General features: G+C 40.1%; 1 protein-coding gene and 2 long non-coding RNA genes across 3 annotated transcripts; 2 read left to right on the forward strand and 1 right to left on the reverse strand.

Moving 5' to 3' along the window:
- Window positions 1-251: 251 nt before the first annotated feature.
- On the reverse strand, window positions 252-2,432 carry LOC123475843. Its single transcript, XR_006651302.1, has 2 exons — window positions 2,301-2,432; window positions 252-550 (listed from the first exon to the last, which is right to left on the reverse strand). It is a non-coding gene; the product is annotated as an uncharacterized LOC123475843 (long non-coding RNA).
- Window positions 2,433-2,673: 241 nt separating this feature from the next.
- Window positions 2,674-4,061, forward strand: LOC116930275. Its single transcript, XR_004398335.2, has 2 exons — window positions 2,674-3,397; window positions 3,471-4,061. It is a non-coding gene; the product is annotated as an uncharacterized LOC116930275 (long non-coding RNA).
- Window positions 4,062-7,619: 3,558 nt separating this feature from the next.
- On the forward strand, window positions 7,620-10,149 carry LOC116930835 (homeobox protein EMX2). The gene is made up of 3 exons (XM_032938232.2): window positions 7,620-8,706; window positions 8,840-9,015; window positions 9,226-10,149. The coding sequence occupies exons 1-3, from the start codon at window positions 7,926-7,928 to the stop codon at window positions 9,472-9,474; spliced, it is 1,206 nt and encodes a 401-aa protein (XP_032794123.2). The 5' UTR covers window positions 7,620-7,925; the 3' UTR covers window positions 9,475-10,149.
- The last annotated feature ends 11,336 nt before the right edge of the window (window positions 10,150-21,485 follow it).

Genomic DNA, 21,485 nt, shown 5'->3' on the forward strand with positions numbered 1-21,485 from the left:
TTCTAATGATGTTGGAACATTTCAAATAGCCTTTCGTGCCTCAAGCAGTTAATTATAACAAACCTTCGCTTCCACCCTCCGCATAATTTCTCTTGTTCTCATTTCAAACCAAAAGAAAATTCGATTTGGACTGCATCAAATCAGTTCCAGCAGTTGTACATTGGGACCCCCTGCTTTGTTAATCCTGACGCATAATAAGAAAAATATATATATTAAAAAAAAACGGCCTAAATAAAAACAAAACGAAAAAATTGAAAATGTTCTCTTCAATTTCCCGGGCGTGTATATGTACGCTTATATAGATATGTCTATACACACAACAATCAGATTGGATAGCAGGACTTGATTGCCTTGTACGGCTATACACACGGCCGTCGCTTGATGGCTCGTTTCAAAATGCAGGCAGAGGGTGGACGACGACGAAGGAGGTGGATGGCCATGTTGCATGTTTTACAACGTATCACGCTGACCTATTTGATATAATCATCGTCCGACGCATCTTTTATAGCCGCTCGATAATGGATATCACTGTTAACCATACAGTTGTTTGCTGCAAGCACAAAAAGAAGAAAAAAGAATAAGAAAGAAATCAATGTCGATGTTCATTAGTGCTGGACTGTTTGATTCGGACAAGCCGTCCTAGTAGATGCTGCCATCTGGGAAGGACTATTTCCCAACTGGAATGCAGTCGCCTCTCGCAGTCATGCAAATGTGTCTAGTGGGATATGCAGTATATATACGTATATATAAAGCGAGAGAGTAGGTATAATATTATTTCCCAAAGAGAAAAAATAAAAAGCAAAAAAATGAAATAAAAATAAAATAAATAGTTTTCTTTTGGGTTTCGGCTCGGGTCGCAGATGACGTCGAAATGCTTTGTTGGGAACGATCAAGACAAAGTGGCAGCCATTTGAAACGCGCACATACACGGACCCTGTTATAGCCAACGACTCTTAAAAACGACTCGCTCTTTATGCATCTCGTTATCACTTATGAATGCCTCCCTCCTCTTTTCTTTTATAATACATTTTAAACCAACCGAGAGAGCCAAAGCGAACGGAATGTACGTGGTGGGAGGAGAGTTAAGAGAAAAACGAAAAAATGTAGCACGCCATTTTTAGACACTCAAACGGAGGGGAAAAAAATAAATAATAATAATAAAACGATGGCGCACATTTTTATGCAAATTTTTTTACCAACTCCGCCCCTCTCTCGGCACCTCCATTTCTCATTTTCCCCAACAAAACGATCTAAAAAAAATTCTGACTTTAAAGCCCTTCTTCATTTCCCGGTTGGGAAGCGATGGGGCCCCATTTATAGTTTCAACGCGCACTCATTCTGACTGCTCCTCCTGCTATATGGCTCTTAATGATGATTAACTCTCAATCCTTGTAGCACATTTATGTATTTTTATTTTTTGTGCGCGCAAAAATTAGAGGTTGGCTCAAATTCTATGAGCGGTTTCCGGTTCGGTTGCTGTTCAACGTCATGCGCCTTTCTTTCCTCTTCGCTTTCTCACTTGTACATTTTTTTTTTTAATTTTTTTTTGTTTAAAAAAAAGAATTTCTTAGTGTCTCTTGTTACCACTGGTTTTTTTTTTTTTGAAACACTTGGGAAGAAAGAAAAAAAAAATCTCATCGGTGGGCCTCCTAGTTGGATATTTAACAGCTCTTTAAGGAGAGTTAAGTGGTTTTGACAGTTCTCTCTTTTGGATCGTGAGAGGATGTAACGTGAAATTGAGAAGATTTGTGTGTGTGTGTGTGTTCGCGGTGCGGTGCTGCTGTGATTCCTATTCGTTATATGCTGAACTGTATCATTTCCTTCTAGCAAAGCCACACATTAGAAAGAAAAAGAAAAGAAAAAAAAATAAAACGAGAGGAAATCCAGAAACCAAATTTCTAGTGAAATGGTACGCCCTCCCTCTTGATAAAGAGCGAGAAATAGGAAAAGGGGCAGCTGTGAAAGTGATTAGAAGTCAAAGAAGAAAATGAAGCTAAACAGCAGGATAGAACTAAAGGAGTTTGGCCAAGTCATTAAGTATTTCTCGAGTAGGTCCTTGTGTTAAGAAAGGAAGAAAAAACCACCACCACAGCACCGCACATTGCATTGAGTAGGGTCTATTGCTGCTGGTGCTTCTCTGTCTACTTGCTTTAAAGAAGGGGGGTGTAACCCGAGCTAAACGAAAGAGACGACCATCTTGCTCCCTCACCTCCCAAGTGCTCCACATCATTCTTCCCTTGTTTTATGGACTTGCTGGAAACCAATTAGGTTTGTCACACTTCTCCTCCAGTTTTCCTTACATTTTTCCTCCTTCCTTCCTCTTCTTCGCCTCGGTATACGTGTATTCTATCCTAGATGCTTCTCCAACTGCAAGGCTCCTTGCTGCGAAGGGTCAAAGACAAGGTTAAAGAGGCCAAGGGAAAACGAGGAGGGCACACACATTACACACATACACACGCACAATTCCTCCAACAGTGACTAATAGAGTCTGGTCTGACCAACAGCTGCTCTCTGCTCCTTCATGTGCATATGTAATAGAAGAGAGAGAGAGAGAGAAATGGTCTCCGGACGTTTTTTTTTTTTTTTTCAGACATTTCTTTGGCCTTTCAGAACGAGCATCATCACACACTGATGTTGTGGTCCATGTTGCCTCTTATCTGGCCAAAGACTCTCGCAATGCCAGTCAATCAAATGAAATGTGAATCCTTTTGGCTCGATCGACTGGCAGCGATAAAGAGTCGTGGCGCAGCTCGATCGCCGAGTCATAACAAGGGCTCCCTCCCAATGTTGATGAACCGTGTGATTTGCATCGGCAGCTGTTTATCCATCATATGTATTCGGGATGAGATTATTATTCCATTCGTTAATGCTCTCTCTCTCGGCTTGGCCCACGGATTCAGCCTCTGCCATGTATTCAAACGCCAACGCCTCGACACTCGGTAATGAGCATCATAGGGACCTCTTCTTCTTCTTCTTCTTACAGAATAATTTAAAGAAGATGGTTGCTTGTCCTGTTATCTCCTTTCAAAAAAATAGGGACACGGTCCAACAAAATCGGTTATCAGGTGATGTATACAAATTCTCATTTTTCGTACGAGATACTCAAGAGATCGGAGCTTCTTGAAAATGTTGTGGGGTTGGACGTAAAAGGGCGGATAGGTCGAATAGCCCAGCAAGGGGCTGCCCAGTCTAAGTCCTCGAAGATATTGATGAACTCAACGGCAACTGCTGCGCTGGATGGCTCTACAAAAGAAGAGTTCCAGCCTCCTTCTTGTTCTGTCTTTAAAGAAAACCAAGCACTTGTCCGACAGTTTCACATCGCTCACACCAAATACAACGGGATTTTGTACATACAGTACATAGCCTACACTATACACTGGCCATATAGTAACTATAGGTATGACAATCAAGCAAAAGCCAGTAAGAAAACGCACAAAGAATGGGCCTGTTTTCATCCATCTTTTATGTAGACTAGGACCGCAAAAAGGAGGATGAATTCCTTGTGAATTTTCTTCGTTCAAAGAGTCGATGGTCAGAAACTTTGAAAGAGAGAAGGCGAAACTCTCTGTGTACATTACACTGCGCCCGGTGTACAATGAAGAGCAAAATGAAGTCGTTGAACATCGACAAGTGACAACAATAAGAGTCTATACATCCCTTTTCTTCCTTATTATTTGATTATATTATATATACTGTATATGTATATATTTTTTTGCCAGTATATATAGAGTCTCGGGCGAGTGCCAGGACAAACAAAGAGAACGCACAAAAAAAAGGTGAACTCGAAAGACTCACCAAAAAAAAATCACATACAGTGTTGAACACGAGTGGAATTGTGTGAATTTTGAATTCATTCATTGTCCATCTTTCTTATTTTTTGTGTGCCATTCGTCTCTCTTTCTCTCCTTTTTTTTTGTGTGTGTTTCCCTTTGAAATTTACACACTGAGCGCTGTGCCTCTAGAAAAATGTGACAAGGGACTGGAAAAGTGCTGGAACACTGGCGAAAATTGAAGCAAAATGGGAAAGAATGAAAACGACTATAATAAACTGGTTGGACGGACCTCATGCCGTTTGTCTTTTTTAGCACGTTGTGTACAACATCGCAGAGTATAGGCTACACCTTTCATTGCCATATTGTCCTTACCCTTTGGATTCTTTCACCCTCTCAAAAAAGAATCTCCTTTTTTATTTTTTCCTTCTTTTTTGCGGAGCTTTTGACAAACGCACAAAAGCTTCATTGTCGTCATCATCACGGATCCCTTTTGGCTGTTGCTCTCTTTTTTCCCCTCGAACTGTATACAACTCGTTTATTCTTTTTTGTGCAGCTATGTGTGTCCAGCCTTTATATACCCTCCATCTATTATTCCGATCATCTGTTTCAAATTAGCGCCATATTCAAGCCGCACACTTCCCACTATATATGCGCGCTGCTGCCTCTTTGCTCCCACACTGACGCGTCCTCTCTCTCTCTTGTTAGTAATCGATGGAGTTTGGAACCTTTCCCTCTCTTATTCGTCCATCACTGCCTTTTTAGTTTCGGACAATGACACGCTTTTTTTTTTTGTACTCATTTTTTGTCTCTTCTTCTTTTTTTTTGATTTGATTTCACCTTCCATTCTGTACATAGTCGCAGCAACAAACACGCACCGCAACGATATACACAAAGTATGTGTACAAGGTATACATATAACCCATCATCGTCGCATCCCCCCCCTTTTTTTTTTCCTCCTCCTTTATTTATCAGGTGACAATGATCAACGATTTTCCACGAATTGTATACGCATATTTCGGGGATAAAGCCAAGGACAGCGGGGGCAAAAGAATATACAGAAATGTGGTGGTGTGTATACATATAGGAATTTTCTTTTTTATGTGTGTGTGTCCACGGATGAAGAAGATACGTGCTGGAACGAGGAATGTTACACAGATCGTCGACCAGCCCATTTGGTTGCGCTTGTCGTTGATTTCAATTCACAAGATCTTACGTACGTATATTTATTATATAGTCGATGTGTATTATGTTACGCTGCGCATGTATAATACAGACTGTACACAAACGTTGACGATGTCATTTACTGGGCACAATAAATCCCTTAACTGTATAGGCGTATATCTCGTGGGTGGACGTTCGAAACGAGATGTTTCTGTTGCGACATTACGACGCGGTGAAATAAGGACGGACGTGAATCGCATGCCCGTCGAAACGAGTTGTTGTCGTGCTCTGTACTGTTTGATTAGATGCTACGATGGCATCGTGTGACGCAAACCCGTTCTATGGTGACTTGATCGACGAGGAAAAATCTTATTGCCAGCAACATCTTAGAAAAACATCAAACAAGCCGTTGCAGCTATAGATGCACGTCAATGTTTTGATATACTTGTGTGTGTAAGAGAGACACGATGGCCGCCGACTGCGATTTCAAATGAATCGTTTATTATTATTTTATTTTTTATTTTTTATTTTTTTTCGAATTGGATCGCTTTATTTGCCTTCGTCCGCCCCCCTCCGTTCAAAGGGCCCACATTTGACAGTGCACCAGTGATTATTTCCAGCAGTGGGTTGAAATTTGAAACGAATGACGGCCAAAAAAGTACGTCGTCAGCGCGTTGGACGAGGGTCGTCTGATTGCAGCGCGACGTTAATGTCGTCGTTTCTCGACTTTGAGCCAATTGAGCCAGTGGGGTAGGAGCCTCGTTTGTTGCACACATACATATACAACTGACTGTATACTATATACAAATGCCTCCTCAATGATGTAGAATTGTAGGTTATAAACTTCAAACAAGATCAATCGATTTCTGCTGGAAAACTCTCACGAAAAATGCGCATTTGTGTCTTTTGAAAAAAAAATAAAACAAAAAAATAAAAAATGAAAACAAGCAAATTTTATGCATATAAAAGAAAATAAGCTGTAAGGTCATCACCTTTTTCTTGGCTTCTTTTTGAATATTATATTGTGTTTAATTATATACATCATCATATTCAGCTTGCGTTGATAACGATATTGGATCGCTGAAATATACAAGGCCCCGCGGTCGTTGTATTATTCATATCATTAGTTTCGGCCAATGATATAGAAAAGAAAAAAAAAAAGAAAACCACGAAACATAACAAAAACAACGGCATTTAAATATTTTGGCCTCGGCTGTAACATAAAAAAAAGAGAGAGAGAAAGAGAGAGAAAAGGGTGTCTCATCGTTATGCGATTACTGTCGTATATCATTTCACAGAGTCTCAAGCGCGTATATAAATATATTATATAGATATGATATGATATACAGTAAATCTGCAGTATAAATAGGCGTGAACGCGGATAAGGGTATCTGCCTTCTGATGAGTTTCCTCGTTTCAAAAATATTATATTACACCATCAGCCAAAATGTTTTTCCCAAAATCCATTTTTTCTTTTCTTTTCTTTTCGATCATCTGTTGCTGTGGAACCACAATTTATTGGAGTGAAATGTCATGACAGGTTTTCAGATGAAAAACTCCACGTGAGGAGGAGGTGGAGGGGGGGGGCTATATATATATATAGGCCCCCAGCAGATTTATCGATAGAAAAATTTGTTTTGGGCAAGTTCCTAAAAGTTTGTGTTGGCCAAAGAACAGCAGCAGCAGCGCACACAGCTGATATTGGAACCCCATAACGATATATATAGCCTATATATATAGCATCCACAGCAGCCAGTGCGACCGTGTAATCGGGAGTCGTCCCTTTTCTATATGGTTAGAATATTATATATACTATATACCCCTTATGCAAAACCCCGAAGCCCCAAGCACACGGGCATATGATGATATGATGATGAGAATCCTGGTGAGAGAAGGGCACGAGCCGATCTTCATTTCTTTGAGCCCCATTAAATTTTTGGAAGAAAAAGAGAGGCGATGAAATGAGCTAAAGAAAAAAAGGGTTTCATATATATATTTGACTGCTGTGGATGCTCGTAAATTATCCGCAGTTTGTGTGTGTGTGTGTGTGAGCCTCTCGAAAAAGAAGGGCCAGCATTTGATATAAGGACACACGGTGTGAAGTCGTCTGATGATGAGCCAAGTGAAACGAATCCCACATCGCGGCAGCTGCGTGGTGATTACCATCCTCGTAAAAAAAAAAGGGACGAGAGAGGATATGTTGAATTTAGTAAGTGGAGAGCTAGTGATGATGAGAGGGGAGTGGAAAATTCCCAATTTTTTTTTTTTTGGGTGGGGGGGGGCTTTCTTTCCTTTTTTCCTATATAGCTACGAGACGCTTTTTGGCAGGAGGGTTGGAGAGGATGTGCATTCGGATCAACATGTAAATGATGCCAGCCGCGGCGCATATATAAAAAAAAAAAAAGGAAGGAAGGAAGAATAAGCTTAGGGAATAGGGGCGGAGTAGCTGATGGAATTGAAAAGTATATGCCATCAGAGGTATGTGATGTGGGAGGAGTAGGTTTTGCAGTCGGCCAATGGGCGGGCTAAATCTGGCGGCTCCGACGCTTCAACGAGAGCCAATCGCATCGGCTAGGCCACGCACCGGAGGTGGGTTTTCCACCGTCCCACGAAGTTGGCCCTTTTTTTTTTTTTAGGTTTTCTTTCCCCCCGGTTTCTTGCGCTCTTGGCTACAAAAAGCCAGAGCTGGTCAGACGGGATCATCACTCGTCTACAGGCTCTCTCACAGTGCAGACCGTTTCTTATTTTCTCCCCCAACTGTCCAGCGCAAGTGAGTGCAAGTCCAAGAAAGAAGAAAATCTCAACAGCTCAATTGAAAAAGAAAACAAACAATTCAACTGAAATTAGTTCTTCATTTGCATCAATCTGGTTTCCGTAATTTGGCGAAACATTAGCAGAAAGCGAAAAGCGAAAAGAAAAAAGAAAAAGTTCAAAGTTCATTTGTTTGAAGTTGAAGTTGTTGAGTTTTGAAGAGTGTCGAGCGAGTGTGACATGACGATCTTGACACCGTCGACGAGCCCCAACAGTTCAAGCGCATCCGGAATGGTTTCCGTTCACCCATCGCCGCTCTTTGTTAATCAACATCTTCATTTGATGCACTTCAACGGCCTGAGCAAGAACAACAATCAGTTCGCCAACATGATGGAAGACAAGGCCAGCAACATCAGGACGTCGCCGATCACGACAGTGACATCCGCCAGCTCCTCTTCTCCGCCAGTTGTCATTCCAGCCAAGCCCAAAATCGGTTTCTCCATCGATTCGATTGTGGGCACGGCCAGCAGTTCCAACACTCGGCCGGCTTCGTCATCGTCTTCGTCTTCTTCCGCCTCCGACGGCAGTCGTTCGGCTAGTCCGCCCGATGTTGCCCTCCTGGCGGCCGCCACAAACAATCGATTGGTGCACCACGAAAGCGGATTCCAATCAGTCAGTCCTCGTCCGGGCTCATCCGGTGGTACTCCAGTGTCTGTCCGTTCGGAGCCAGGCACTTCGCCCATCTCAGCTCCTCCTCCGCATCCGCAAATGATGCCCGGATGGCCTCTACCTCACCCACAACAGCAGCAGCCGCACGCTGCCATGGGCCCGGCCTACTTTGAAGCTCTGGCCAGCATGAGAGCGCTCTACGCCCAACAGCAACAACAACCTTTCCATCCGCACATGATGATGGCCGGACCTCCGCCAGGAGCTAGCAATCATCCATGGTGGCTGTTGGCGCAGGCTCGCCAACAGCAACAACGACTTTTGGCCGTTGCAGCCCATCAACGTTTTCCCGCCGGTAAGACATTCAGAATTTTCCAGTTTTTATTTTTATTTTTTTTTAAACTTCCCTCGAAACAAAAAAAAACATTTATTCCAAAGAGTTCAACGGTCTAACTATTTATTTTTGTATTGTTAATTTTTAAAAAAAGGTCCAGGTGATTTGGCCGGATTCCTATTGTCGCCCTTCCGCAAGCCGAAACGCGTGCGGACGGCCTTCTCGCCCAGCCAACTGCTCAAGTTGGAACACGCTTTCGAGAAGAATCACTACGTCGTCGGTGCCGAACGCAAACAACTGGCCCAGAACCTGAACCTCACCGAAACGCAGGTAATTAAGCGTAACCGCTTGCAGCCATCCGAAACCGATCCATTTTCTTCGTGTGTCTCGTGTTGCGTGTTCCATTTGATTTTTGATTTTTTGTTTCTGGACTCGTTTTTTTTTTCCTTCTCCTTTCAATTCTCTTGAGAAGATGATGATGCACATCATGAAAACAAAAACATAAAAAACTAAACTATTTCATTCCGTTGCTGCTTCTAGGTGAAAGTCTGGTTCCAGAATCGTCGCACCAAACATAAACGCGTCCAGCAAGAAGGAGATGATCCAGCCGGCGGCAGTGGTGGCAACGGCAAGAAATCGGGCAACAACGCTGCATCGTCGGATCAGATGATGAGCGACGACGAAGATAACTCCGACATTGATCTCGAAGTGTCCGATGACGAGGACTTCCTCCATCATCCATCGTCAGGTAATCATCCGCACCACGACCGTCGGATGATTTACAGTTGATCCCGTTGACCCTGTATACATCTCATCCAACGCTGTGTCTCCTCGTCATCATTCCCCCCTTTGAACTGCATCCATTTTTCTTTCTTTCTTCTTAATTAAGAATCTGTATATCTATACATGCAAATATGTAAACAAAGAAGAGAAAAGAAAAGGTAAAAGAAAGAGCACACGCAGTAGAATGTCACACGATTAGTTCATCTAAACCATTGGAATTCTGTAATCAAGTGTTGTGTGTGTGTGTGTGTGTGTGTGTATATCATTTGTAATACGCCGTGTCAGTGTCCGAGCTTAAATACCGTTGTATCGCCCGTTTTTTTGTTTTGTTTATGTGTGTGTGCTTGTGTACATATCCAGCCCACGTCATTTTCCTGTGTTCCTTTTGCGTATGTGTGAATTCCTCCCTCCCCCCCCCACATCAGTCAAAAAGAGATAAACAAAAAAGAGAGAAAACAACAACAACAATTCCATTTGAAATATTATATACATATTATATATACATAGATGTAATAATAATAGTTTTAAACCAAATAATGATTATGATCATTGTCCCACCAAATTGTAGCTATATATACACTGCACCAATTTCTTATATAATAGTATAGACCTTTATATATACATCGATTTGATCTTGTGTCCAATACATTCCTTTACGTTGGTCAAACAAACAAAAACAAACACATTCGTGACCCGTTTTGTTTTTTTTTTTCGATTTTCAATTCAATTTTTTATCCGTTTTGAATCACGATTTTCAATTGTCTTTCCATTCCGGGGAAAATACTTTTGGCTGTCGCTGCATGTTGTTGTTGGTGTGATGGTGGTGTCTTTTGACATCCAATCTACTTCTATCGCTCACTTTCAATATAATAAGAAATGAGTCCGAGTTTTTGACACCTGGTCTAACGAGATGGGCGCACGATCCATTTCGTTTTTCTTTTGTTTTTTTCAAATATGTATACAGCATATACATATAGAACAACCGAATACTATAGGGGGTAGGTGGAGTGGCTTGGCTGTCAGTCGCTTCCTTAAAATACGTGCTACAAAAAAGGAGCGGACAACCATCAACCAACACATTTGAGAGACTCCGGCTTATATAGAAGAAACGAAACGAAAGGCAAAGACACACACAAAAAGAAACGAAACCCGACCAAACAAAGCGATATATACATATAGGAAAGGTCCTATATAGCGAGAGAAACGAATTAAAAAAAACAAAAAACCAAACAAGAACTCATTACCATATGAGAAACCGTTGCCATGCTGTTGGTTTTATACTGCTATACTTGAAAAAACAAAACAAACCCAACACAACTGGAAACAAATGCATGAAATATAGAAAAAAAAATATATACATAGCCTACATACTATATAAAGCTAAATAGCATTGAATTCCAATTATCACGTGAAAGGAATTTCGCTAGAAAAATCGGCATTTCTGTTTTTTGGCAATTAAAGTATTTTTCTTTTTGGGTATATATATACTATATAGATCTATATAGGATGTGGCCATGTATACACAGCATATAGTAAATGAACTTGTGTCCGACATGTATATTACACAGGTGTGGGTTTTTTTTTGTTCGGTTGAAGGTGTTTAGCCAGTTTTCTTTCATGGCTTGTATATTATATACGCGGCGAAAGAAAAAGAAGTTGGACGGTTGATTGTTGCGGCATGATGAATGTCGTGCCAAATGAATCTCTGGCGCACTCGTCTAACTAGCCCCTGCCAACGGCTGATGGCTATTTCACGCTCCTTTCTGCATATGCGCGATAGAAGCCAACAGTGGTGCTATGCGTTCTATTATCTATTTAAACAAAAAGAACAACAGAAAAAGGCCTTTTCATTTCGATGGTGTGGCTTCATTAAAAATGAGATATAAAGCGACGCAACAAAAGAAAGAAAGAAAAACGAAAAGAAAAAGAGCCACTTGATGATTGTCACCAACCGGGTCCGAAATTCTTTAGAACAAAAAAACAAAACAATGCCGTCCCAGCCTTGTTTCATGGTGTGCTGTCACGATGGCTGACTCGAAGGTGGAACATAATCAATCAGCTAATTGGTGTCGATGGTAATCTCGCGGCGAGCCCTTCTCGGCTCTTACCGGTTAGATATGCATCTACCTATATAATCTCAATGCAAAATGCTGCGCGCAATTACTTATTTCTTTCCATAACAAAACAACAAAAATATGATCCAAACTGAACGCAAAATGGCCACCGAGAACATTACAAATTTTGTTTCGAATCGCTTTCATCTGCTCTGCCCTTCGTATTGCGTTGTGTGATGCTTGAATGCGTAATCAGTAGGCGAAAGCAGGTTCGGCTTTTATATCGAGCCTTTATTTGTTTTGTCTTTTGCCTTCGCGACGGTTTACGAGAAACAGAACACACAGCACAACAACAAAAAAAAAAACCTAAAAAAAAAAAAAAACAAAAACTGGTTCGGCCGGTTTGGTTTTTTTCCACAATGGCGGCGTTTGCGTTCATACGTTCGTCTTTTGACTGTGATGCAGTGGGCTGGAAATATAATCATTTTATTCTTTCTCTCGTCTGTATACGTGCGTGTTGTTTTTATTTAATTTCTTTTTTTTTGTTTCATTTCATTTTTTATTTGGTTGTTATTTTGACGTGGATATAGAGAAGCAAATGCAAAGCGATAACATAATGACAGAGTCCGCATTAGTCTAAGTCGCCTCAAATGTGCTGCAGGTGACTTTTCTTCATAACCGGCTCGTCACTTTTTATAAAAATTCGCATCACGCATCGCCCCCTATCCGAACGGATAGTTTAAAAAAAAAAAAGGCAACAAGGTGAACATTGACAAGCCAAACATTTCATATAGGTTTAATAATAATGACTTTGGTCAACTTGAAAAAGGACAAAAGAAACGCGACGAAGAAATAAAATTAAAAAACAACAAAAGAAAAGAAAAGAAAAAACAAAAACGAAAACGAAAACTAGAACACACAAGGTAATTAAAATATTCCCAGTTGAACGAACATAAAGAACTCGATCCTTTGAATTAGAACACCCAGCAGAAAACCAGTCGCTTTTTATTTATCGATTACGTTGGCCAAACATCGGTTGACACGTTTAACATTCGTCCAATAACTTGAAAATCAAAACACATTTCTCCCTCAATTCTTTTATAGAGTTTTAAATCAATTGGATGTCCCTTTTTCATCTTCTTCTTCGAGATATAGGAAAACACCGGTGGAAGGCAAAGGCCTATATATACAGTTTTTGATGTGTGCAAGTCCCCTTCCATCATCTTCTATTCACGTTTCTGATAGATGTCTTAACCCCCCCCCACCCCCCACCCCTCTCTATGATGTATTTACAACTCAGTAAAATTATATTCTTTCCTCTTCAGATTGTGAGACGACATCAACGGGCCTTTGTAAAGCTGCAGGGGCTTCTTTGGGCCTCAAACTGGAAATCATTTGCATAAAGGCAATCAGATTGTGCGGTGGTTGTAGTGAGTCACCGGGGAGCGATGACTGCCGATGGCCAATCAACTCGGCCGACCGTTAACACATTTTTTTTTTTTTGTTTTTTTCCTTCTTCTTCTTCTTCATCCTCGTTTCCATCCATCGTGGCCCATCAAAGTCAACACTAGATGATTCTATTCTTCATGTCTAATCAGATTTCTCTCACTATATTGTACACACAACTCTCGATTCCTGACGGATGCTCTTCTCTGTATATCTAAATTAAATACACAAAGAAAGAAAGAAAGAAAATGTATAGACGAGATGTAAACCAGAAACAAACGATTAATAAAAAAAAACAAAAAAAAACGTTAAACATGAAAATACGACCCAGGAGGAATAGACGCATCCGGATAGCGGAAATAGGCGCCTTGAGCGGATTGGGAAATGAATATTTGCATTAATGTACTTGAGTATTAAATTTGTTCTTATGCTGGAGCTGTGCATTTTAAAAGAAAAAGAAAAAAAAACATCTCTCTGCGGAGTTCCAGTAGTTTGTGTGAGAAGACATGGTACATATGAAATTTGCATTCCGTCAGCAGCAGTTCGTCAGCAAAAATGAATAAATCCGCGCCTCTATGTATGCCGCATTTGGATTACTAGGGGAGTGGGGGAGCATGAAAAAAGAGCAGACAGATGGATTGCTCCCTTCCGGAATACACAACAAGATCCGGCGGACCGACCATCAGAGCAAACGCGCCAGATTTTCTGCTGACTGCTCATCAATTCCTTAGTGCGTGTGAAGAGAAGGTTTCGTTATTGTATGTATTTCTCTCTCTATCTTATTTTTTCCCTTTTCTTGAGTGTTTATGGTTACACGTATGTATAGCATAGCCCCAGTAAGTCGTAGCTACATAAATAAAAAGGGAGGAGCAGCAGATTCCAAAAAGAAAGGGAAGCAGGAAATGGAAGTTTGGGATAGCGGCTTTTTGGCGCCGCATTCAAAAACAATTTTATTTGATGAAAAATGAATTCAATCGCATAATGCGCAACACAACAGAGCCTCTCTTTTATCTGCCTAACAGCCTTGTATAGAAAAAAATATATATACTGTATATCTGGCCGAAGAAATCAATAGGAAAAATAGCTAACAATCAGCTGATAATACAAGCATTGATTAGCTGCACGTAATTCAATCATTTTCGCGCTGATATTGTTATTAGGTTTCTGATTGTTCGATTCTCCTTTCTATATAGGTCTATACATAAACTGCGCATAACAGGGGCCGCATATATATATATATAGACGGTTCGACTTCATTAAAAGATGTATTCACATTGGAAAGTCATTCTCCGCCATCGATATAATACACGCACACAAAGGAGGGACTCTATTCTCTGCCAACTAAACAACACGATATAGAGAAGCTGACATCGGTGGTGTGTGGTACACAAGAGAGGGCAGGGGAGGGGGATAGAATGTTGCCTCTCTATTCGGCCAAAAATAACAATGACACTCGGCTCTGAATGGGGCGGAAAAATGCATGTATCACTGGGTGAAATTGATGTTGACTAGCGGCTACACAAGCTGTAGGCAGTCCACTTTTGTCTACTTGAATTTATACAGGGAAAATAAAAAGACGGTAAGAGGGGGGAATGAAAAGAGCGAGAGAGAGAGAGAACAACTCTAGAATGGAGAAAGAAAGAGGACATAATTCGGCTACAAAAGAGACGTGAAATGGCCAAGCGACTGCCGCGTTAGTTCACGCTAATCTGCACCTTGTCAGAACCCCCGTCCGAGCGGACAATAAAAAAAAAAAGGTTCCATGGGCCGGCTCACTCTATCCTTAACTCTCCTCTCCCTTTATAACCATTCAACAACAACATACACACACACACACACACTCACACAAAGAGCTTATATATATGTGTGTGTAGAGAGAGAGGGAAAACGCTCAATGACTTCTCCTTCACGGCGGGTGATCGTTTTCATATTGGGGGGACAAGCACAGGGTCGATTGAACTCTCTTATCGTGTATATATGTGTACACTTTGACGGCTATAGCGAGTTCAGATTGACATCACGGCACATAACATTTTTTTTTTTTTAATAGAAGGTTGCCTCTTTTGAATATGAATTCGTCCAATGGAACGGCTGCGATTTTGTATTTTCTGCGCAAACGTTCGTCATATAGCCCCCAAATGATAGATTTGATGAAGTCGCTTGTATATAGTATAGTATGGTACACGTCCATTATGGCGGGGTAATATTGAAAGATATACCGACCAATCCCCTTGGCTGTTTTATTTTTTTTTTTAGCTGACTCTCGATATAACTGCGTATATTATCATTGCAGACGATCCTTATATATAACCATCAAATGGTATAAACAATATGAATATTTCAAATCGCCCGCCAGAATTTCTTGTACACTTGAAATTGGACGTCTTGTCCGAAGGAAGAAAAGAAGTGAATGAGTTAGGTCAGAAGGTCGATAATGAAAATGCACGTTATTCTATAATCGTATCCGGATTTTTGAAAAAAAAAAGGGCACATACATCACAGCGCTGCCAGAAATGTCTTGTTTTTTGGGTGAAAGAAATAATTGAATGTATATGCAGTTACTATATATGCGGCGCACGACGATGATTGCCTACATTGCCATCATTGGATGTAAAATACGCAAGTCTATACTCTTTTTTTTTTTTTTTAATTTTATTTTGTCTCCCCTTTTGTTTGTCTTGCCGGATTTGATTGGACGTTTCGATGCGAAACAGTCGCCATCATTGAAAAAGGTTGGAAAGGTCGATCTTCGCAGCAGTTCATTCAGTCTATACGGATATACAACATATAGACACACACAACTATATACTCTTGTTTATACATATACCATCATAAATCATTCGATATGCGTATATGGATAAGGATCGTCCAGCAATGGCCGCTGAGTTTTTACAGACTTTTTTGGTTTAAATTGTTTATTTAGGGGGGAATGAAAATGATGGGTCAACTGGCGTGCATCGTCCTGATGTACTTGAGATGGCCAGTTGTCGGGGCTATTATATAAACGCTGTGATGATGGGGCCAGTAAACTAACGGGAGCCACAAGTCAGACAGCCGATATGTGGCGACTTGAAACCTTCGTCTCATAAATCAGCGTTTTTAATAGCGAAACGCTTTTCTTTTTAAAAAAAACTGGCCGTTTCTATCTCGTATATGTACACACACGCAGTCAGTTACATCATTAGACAGCCCGCCAGATGCCTCCATTTTTCATTTTGGACGTTGTGTTAAACAATTTTTTTTTTATTGAACGCAAAACGCTATCCGAACACTATATATATATATTTTAAAATACGTCAATAGATCAACATTTGTCATATCCGCACGAATTTTTATATTTATAGGGGCATATTCAAAACGGTAGAGGCGACAAGACGGGCGGAGTCAGCAATCCGGACTCGTTTTTAACTCCTCCCCATCATCCCTCCCCTTGCGTAATACCTCACAAACGACACACAAACGAAAAGGTGAAATTAATAAAATAAATGTACGAATCCCCCCCCCCGATATTTCAACACAACATTGCCGAATCATTTAAAGGAAGTATATAGTAAGAAAAACACAAAAAAAACGGGACATTACATAACAGAAGACGAGTTAAAAGATAATTAAATCTACATGTAATACACAAGTGCGTTGCAGCAACAAACAACAACAAGAAAAAACCAAGAAAAAACAATTGAATTTGATCATGAGACATGATGCATGCATTTCGTCCGTGTCCGTCTCCATTGAGGCCACGTCATCGTTTACACACACCTCCGCGTTTTTGCCCTCTCTGTGTTATGCTTAGTTTTTAGAAAGCCCGACATATTGCTGCATATATCGTAATTGGTAAAAAAAGAAAAAAAAATAAAACATTTACAAGTAACAACGGGGGGTGGGAGGGGGGGAGCTGAAGCGTATAGAGTCCTATGTGTGTGTGTGTGTGTGTGTGTGTTAGTAAATAGTTATGCTGCCCACCCAATCTCTCGTTTTTTTTTTTCACGAGCTCTGACAGCAAAGGGGGGAGGAAAAGATATGCAACCAGCCGACACACACATGTAAAATGTGTTGTCCTTATAAGTGGAATAAGCTGTGCAGCACAGTCTATCTATTTAACACAGGAGGATAGGCGCCCATGCGCAATAAGACAGAGCTGAGAGTTGCATGTTTTATTGATGATTTTATTATTTCACTGTCAATAATTTATCAAAGAGAAAATAATAATATTTAAAAAAAAAAAAAAAAGAAACAACGTCTTCATTTGATTTTCATTTACCCCCTACGTCTGGTTCAGGTTAAATCATTTTTCTTACATCTTTTATTTTATTTTATTTTTTTCCCCACTCAATCACATTTGCATTTCTCTTAGCTCATTCCCGGTATATACGTATAAGATATACCGTTCGCCTTGTTTGTCGCAATCACGCGGACTTCTCTCGACACCGGTAACCTCTATAACACGAAGGCGGGGGGAGGGCATGAAAAATGAAAAAAAAAGAAAAGAGTTGCCCATTTTTCGACCTGAGCAAACGAGCAGTTCCCATCATCATCATCATCATCGACGCGTTGCTGCTGTTGTTGTCTTGCTGCGTCACGTTATTGTTGTTGTCGTGTATCTCTCTCTCCTCCATTCCCCTGCTCATCTACGTATATACATATTATTCCGTCTTTATATTTATGGCGTGTGATTGCCGAAATGAGAGAATCATCCTCTTTTCTATACACGGATTGGAATCCGCGTCATTTCCCATCACGCGTCTTTTTACATCATTATTCATTTATTTCGGATTCTTCTCGCCGGTCCTATACGCATCACGTTCAATGAATCATTTTTATACAAGAAGAAGAAGAAGAAGAAAATAAAGAACTCAACCTGCATGGGAAAGTAGAGAAATATCGAAAAAGAGAAGCGGAAGGGAATAGAGGAGACATTGAATTCCTAGAAATGGACGCGCTCATCATTCGCATTGAGGAAAACGCGCCCACAAAATGTGCGCATTTTTTGTTGTTGTTTGTTGTTTCATTTGAATATGCGGACAAAGAATGTTGGCTGGCAAACACGCATTTTTCTCTTCTCAAATAAATTACAAAAATGAGGTAGGGGATGAAACAAAGTCGGTGAGTGCGCCAGTGATGATAAGAAATAATCTGAAGCGCAAAAAGAAAAACCGCATGTAGAACATGTTTAAAATTTCAAAAAAACATGAATATCTTCTTCTTTCTGCGCGCTTATAGTCAGGAATAAAAGAAAAGAAAAGGTACATGTATATCTCACACACACGAAAAAAAAAAGCCGCGAATTGCAAGAAGGATTATATACAGCAAAGCCGCCGGTGTGTGGTAGAAGACAAGAAGAGCGGCGCGGATCGGTGTGTTAAAGTCTAATTAAGAACACACACACAAAAAAAAAATGGCTAAATACCTCGGAAACAGTCAAGCGCTCAATTTTTGTGGTCGGCAAAATTGTCTTTGCAAGGATCAAAATTTTGTTTTTTTATTTTTTAAATCTTAGGGAATTTTTCTACTGGGGCAGGGGGGAGAAGTAGGAGGAGCTCTTTACCGGCCATCGATAGCTTCGTATTATAAGCCCTAATACACCGCTGGCATGTCCATATACTTTTGAAGGAAGAAAACACAAATGTTTAAAGAAGAAAGAGGGGAAAAAAATATAAAATAAAATGAACACGTGAAAGAAAAAAAAAAAATGTAGACTTAATGAGCGTTTCGTTTCCGAAAAGTGGAACCTCATTAGCTCGAAATGTAATTCAAGTACCCATGACGCTCGGCACGCACGCCCTGCCAGGAAAACTTTGGCCGCTTCCAATTACCATCACATGTTACTATAAATGCGTGTTAAGTGTATAGCTATACACACAATACATTTTTTAATTTTAAAAAGGGGCCTAAAAAAATGAAAACATTTTCTTTTATTTTTTGGTTTGAAATAATAAATGACACAAATAGAAAGAGAACCAAATGTGACGCATTTCGAAAAAAAAAAATTATGTAAATGTCAGATGTTTGATTGACAGCTGTTCTACTTTTCTTCGTTGAAATAATGAATGCGTAATGAATCGAAATTGTGGCACTGCACGAGAAACAACGCCCTTCTTAAAAAAATAAACGAAAATTCGAATTTGCATTTTTAATTGAATCAATTAAACTCGTCATTCTCTCGGCATCTTATTAGATTATCAATACCTTCAAACAATAATTTAGCTCATCCTTCTCACTTTAATTATTTTTTTCCACGGACGTCGATCAAAAAAACCCCGAAACGAAAAAAAAAAACAAAAAAATAAAATGGCCGTTTTCTCATCAATTGCGTAACACAAGAAACACGAACCCGCAACTCGGGGTGAATAACAAATCAACTCTATATATAAACACCTATCTATCCAGACTGAAGATTCCCCCCTCATTTATTGTATATATAATCTCAATATATTTTTTAAAAATTAAAACAGGCAACTCAAAATGCGCCGACATGACCCCCCCCCAATATTTTTTCCGGCTCCAAGTCTCCAGCAACAGTTTAATTGTTTGTTAATATATGATGTGAAATAGCCTGTCTGGTGTTCTATAATATACACTGCCGGTGGAATATGAATTCTATACGGTATTTCACAAGATAACAACACACACACACACACACACACAGACAGTGTGGGGGGGGGGGTTAGTATGGTGAAATCACCAAGTCATCAGCTGAGTGAGATAGATAGACAGTAGGGTGTTTCGTAAGTGGGAAAACCGAAGGGAGACGCGCGTATATAAACGTTTGCGTTTAATGAATCGAGCGCTATTCAGACGTGGATTCCGAACGGACGGATAGACGCCTCGGCTGACATTTCAATGCGGCATAGTGAAAATGAAAAAGAAGAGGGGAACGAAACAAAATAAAACAAAAATTGGGTGGGGGGGTGTCGACGTTGGAACGTCAAACAAAAAAAAAAGTTAATGTAATAAAACAATTCACAATTGAAAAGAAAAAAACATCAACGAGGAAATTCAAGGAGGTCGAAACAAAAAAAACGGAACCAAAATCAAATAGAATTTTGTGCAGCTTTTTATAATAAGGAAGGAAGGCGTTAAAGGCAATTAGGTTCAAGTTTCTTCCCTGTTTGAATATATGCGGGGTCTCAAAACAATTTAAAAAAAGAGAGAGAGAGCCCTCAAACACATCACAGGCAAAAATGGAAAGAATGATGGTCTTCTTTTTTTTTTCTTTCTTTTGCCTTTTGTTTAGATTGTGTTCAACTTGTTTCTAGTTTAGTTAAGTTTTTTTTTTTTCTTGAACAAGCCGCTTGTATTTGCAAGGGAGGGGGAGAGAAACGAATGAGGCTGCTGGAAAGGAGAAGGGGGATAAAGGTGAAGAGCAAACAACGTTCCAAGCAGGTGACATGATGGACTCCCCGCTGACCTGTCTCGTATACCTTACACACATACACACCGGAATTTAACAAGAAAAAAAAATCAAAGGAAAATGGTGGGACGAAGAAGAAGATGAATTGTTTGTGAAATTCACCCTCCCCTTCTTCCTTTCACCCAATTATAAATGGCGAGAGAGAACAAAGTGGGGGCACACACGGTGTAGGTGTAGGATATCTTATACCTTTCGAGTTACTCGCATTCCCTCCACTGTCTACCCCTGGCGTGTCTATTATTTTAGCTGCGCAGACATCATGCGGTGTGTAATGCTGGAACGACCCGCTCGCAAAAAAATTGCTGAGAAATTCAACTGTCCAGTTCTTTCGCAAGACAAATTTCAGCGTGTCATTCCGTCCCCATCACTAAAAACGAAACTTATAAGGTAAAACCCCCCCTCTCCCCCCTTGGATCTATTCAATATATACACACAGCAATTGTTTTTTTTTTCTAATAGACTGAACCTCTCGTTTTATGCACCTTGTTTTTTTGTTTTTTTTTAAATGGCCCCAAAAAATGCCGATGAGGTTCAAAATGGGCGAGAGGCTGGTTAAAAGGTCATCCATCTCTTAATGACTTTGAACAAGTCCAGCTGACACCCAATGGCCTATTGAACTACGTTTTCTATATATTGACTATCTTGTTGTTTGAAAATTAAAAAAGAAGAAGAAGAGACACGGGGGGAGGGGTACATATTCCGGCGGTATAAAATTGACACTCGGCTGAATTAATTTGGATTGGTGCTGTCCCTATATTACCAAGACTCAATTGTCCGCCGCGCGGCTTATTCGTTTTGATCGATGGCATTCGAAATTGAAAAAAAAAAGAGGCGAATAATGAGGGGGAGTGGCACACGGAAGAAGTACGAGGATGTACTTTCAATATTTGAAATTTAAAAAAACAAGAAACATAACGAAGATGGCAGAAAAAAACAAAACAATCGCGATGATTACACACACGGCTTTCCTATCGAACGTATCAAGGTATAGAATTCAATGATTCGAATGGATGCTGAATGCATTTCGCCTTTATTTTTCCCATTTATTTATTTAAAAAAATATATATATATTCAGTATCTATGTACATTTACGCGATGATGAGATG

This window comes from Daphnia magna, linkage group LG9 (assembly GCF_020631705.1).
Source record: "Daphnia magna isolate NIES linkage group LG9, ASM2063170v1.1, whole genome shotgun sequence".
Classification (NCBI taxonomy): Eukaryota; Metazoa; Arthropoda; class Branchiopoda; order Diplostraca; family Daphniidae; genus Daphnia; species Daphnia magna.

Excerpts from the sequence above, each read along its gene's own strand:
- LOC116930835 (XM_032938232.2), top strand. The coding sequence starts at position 7,926 with ATGACGATCTTGACACCGTCGACGAGCCCCAACAGTTCAAGCGCATCC. Across the intron at positions 8,707-8,839 it reads CCATCAACGTTTTCCCGCCG|GTCCAGGTGATTTGGCCGGA; the intron begins GTAAGACATTCA and ends TTTTAAAAAAAG. Across the intron at positions 9,016-9,225 it reads TGAACCTCACCGAAACGCAG|GTGAAAGTCTGGTTCCAGAA; the intron begins GTAATTAAGCGT and ends TGCTGCTTCTAG.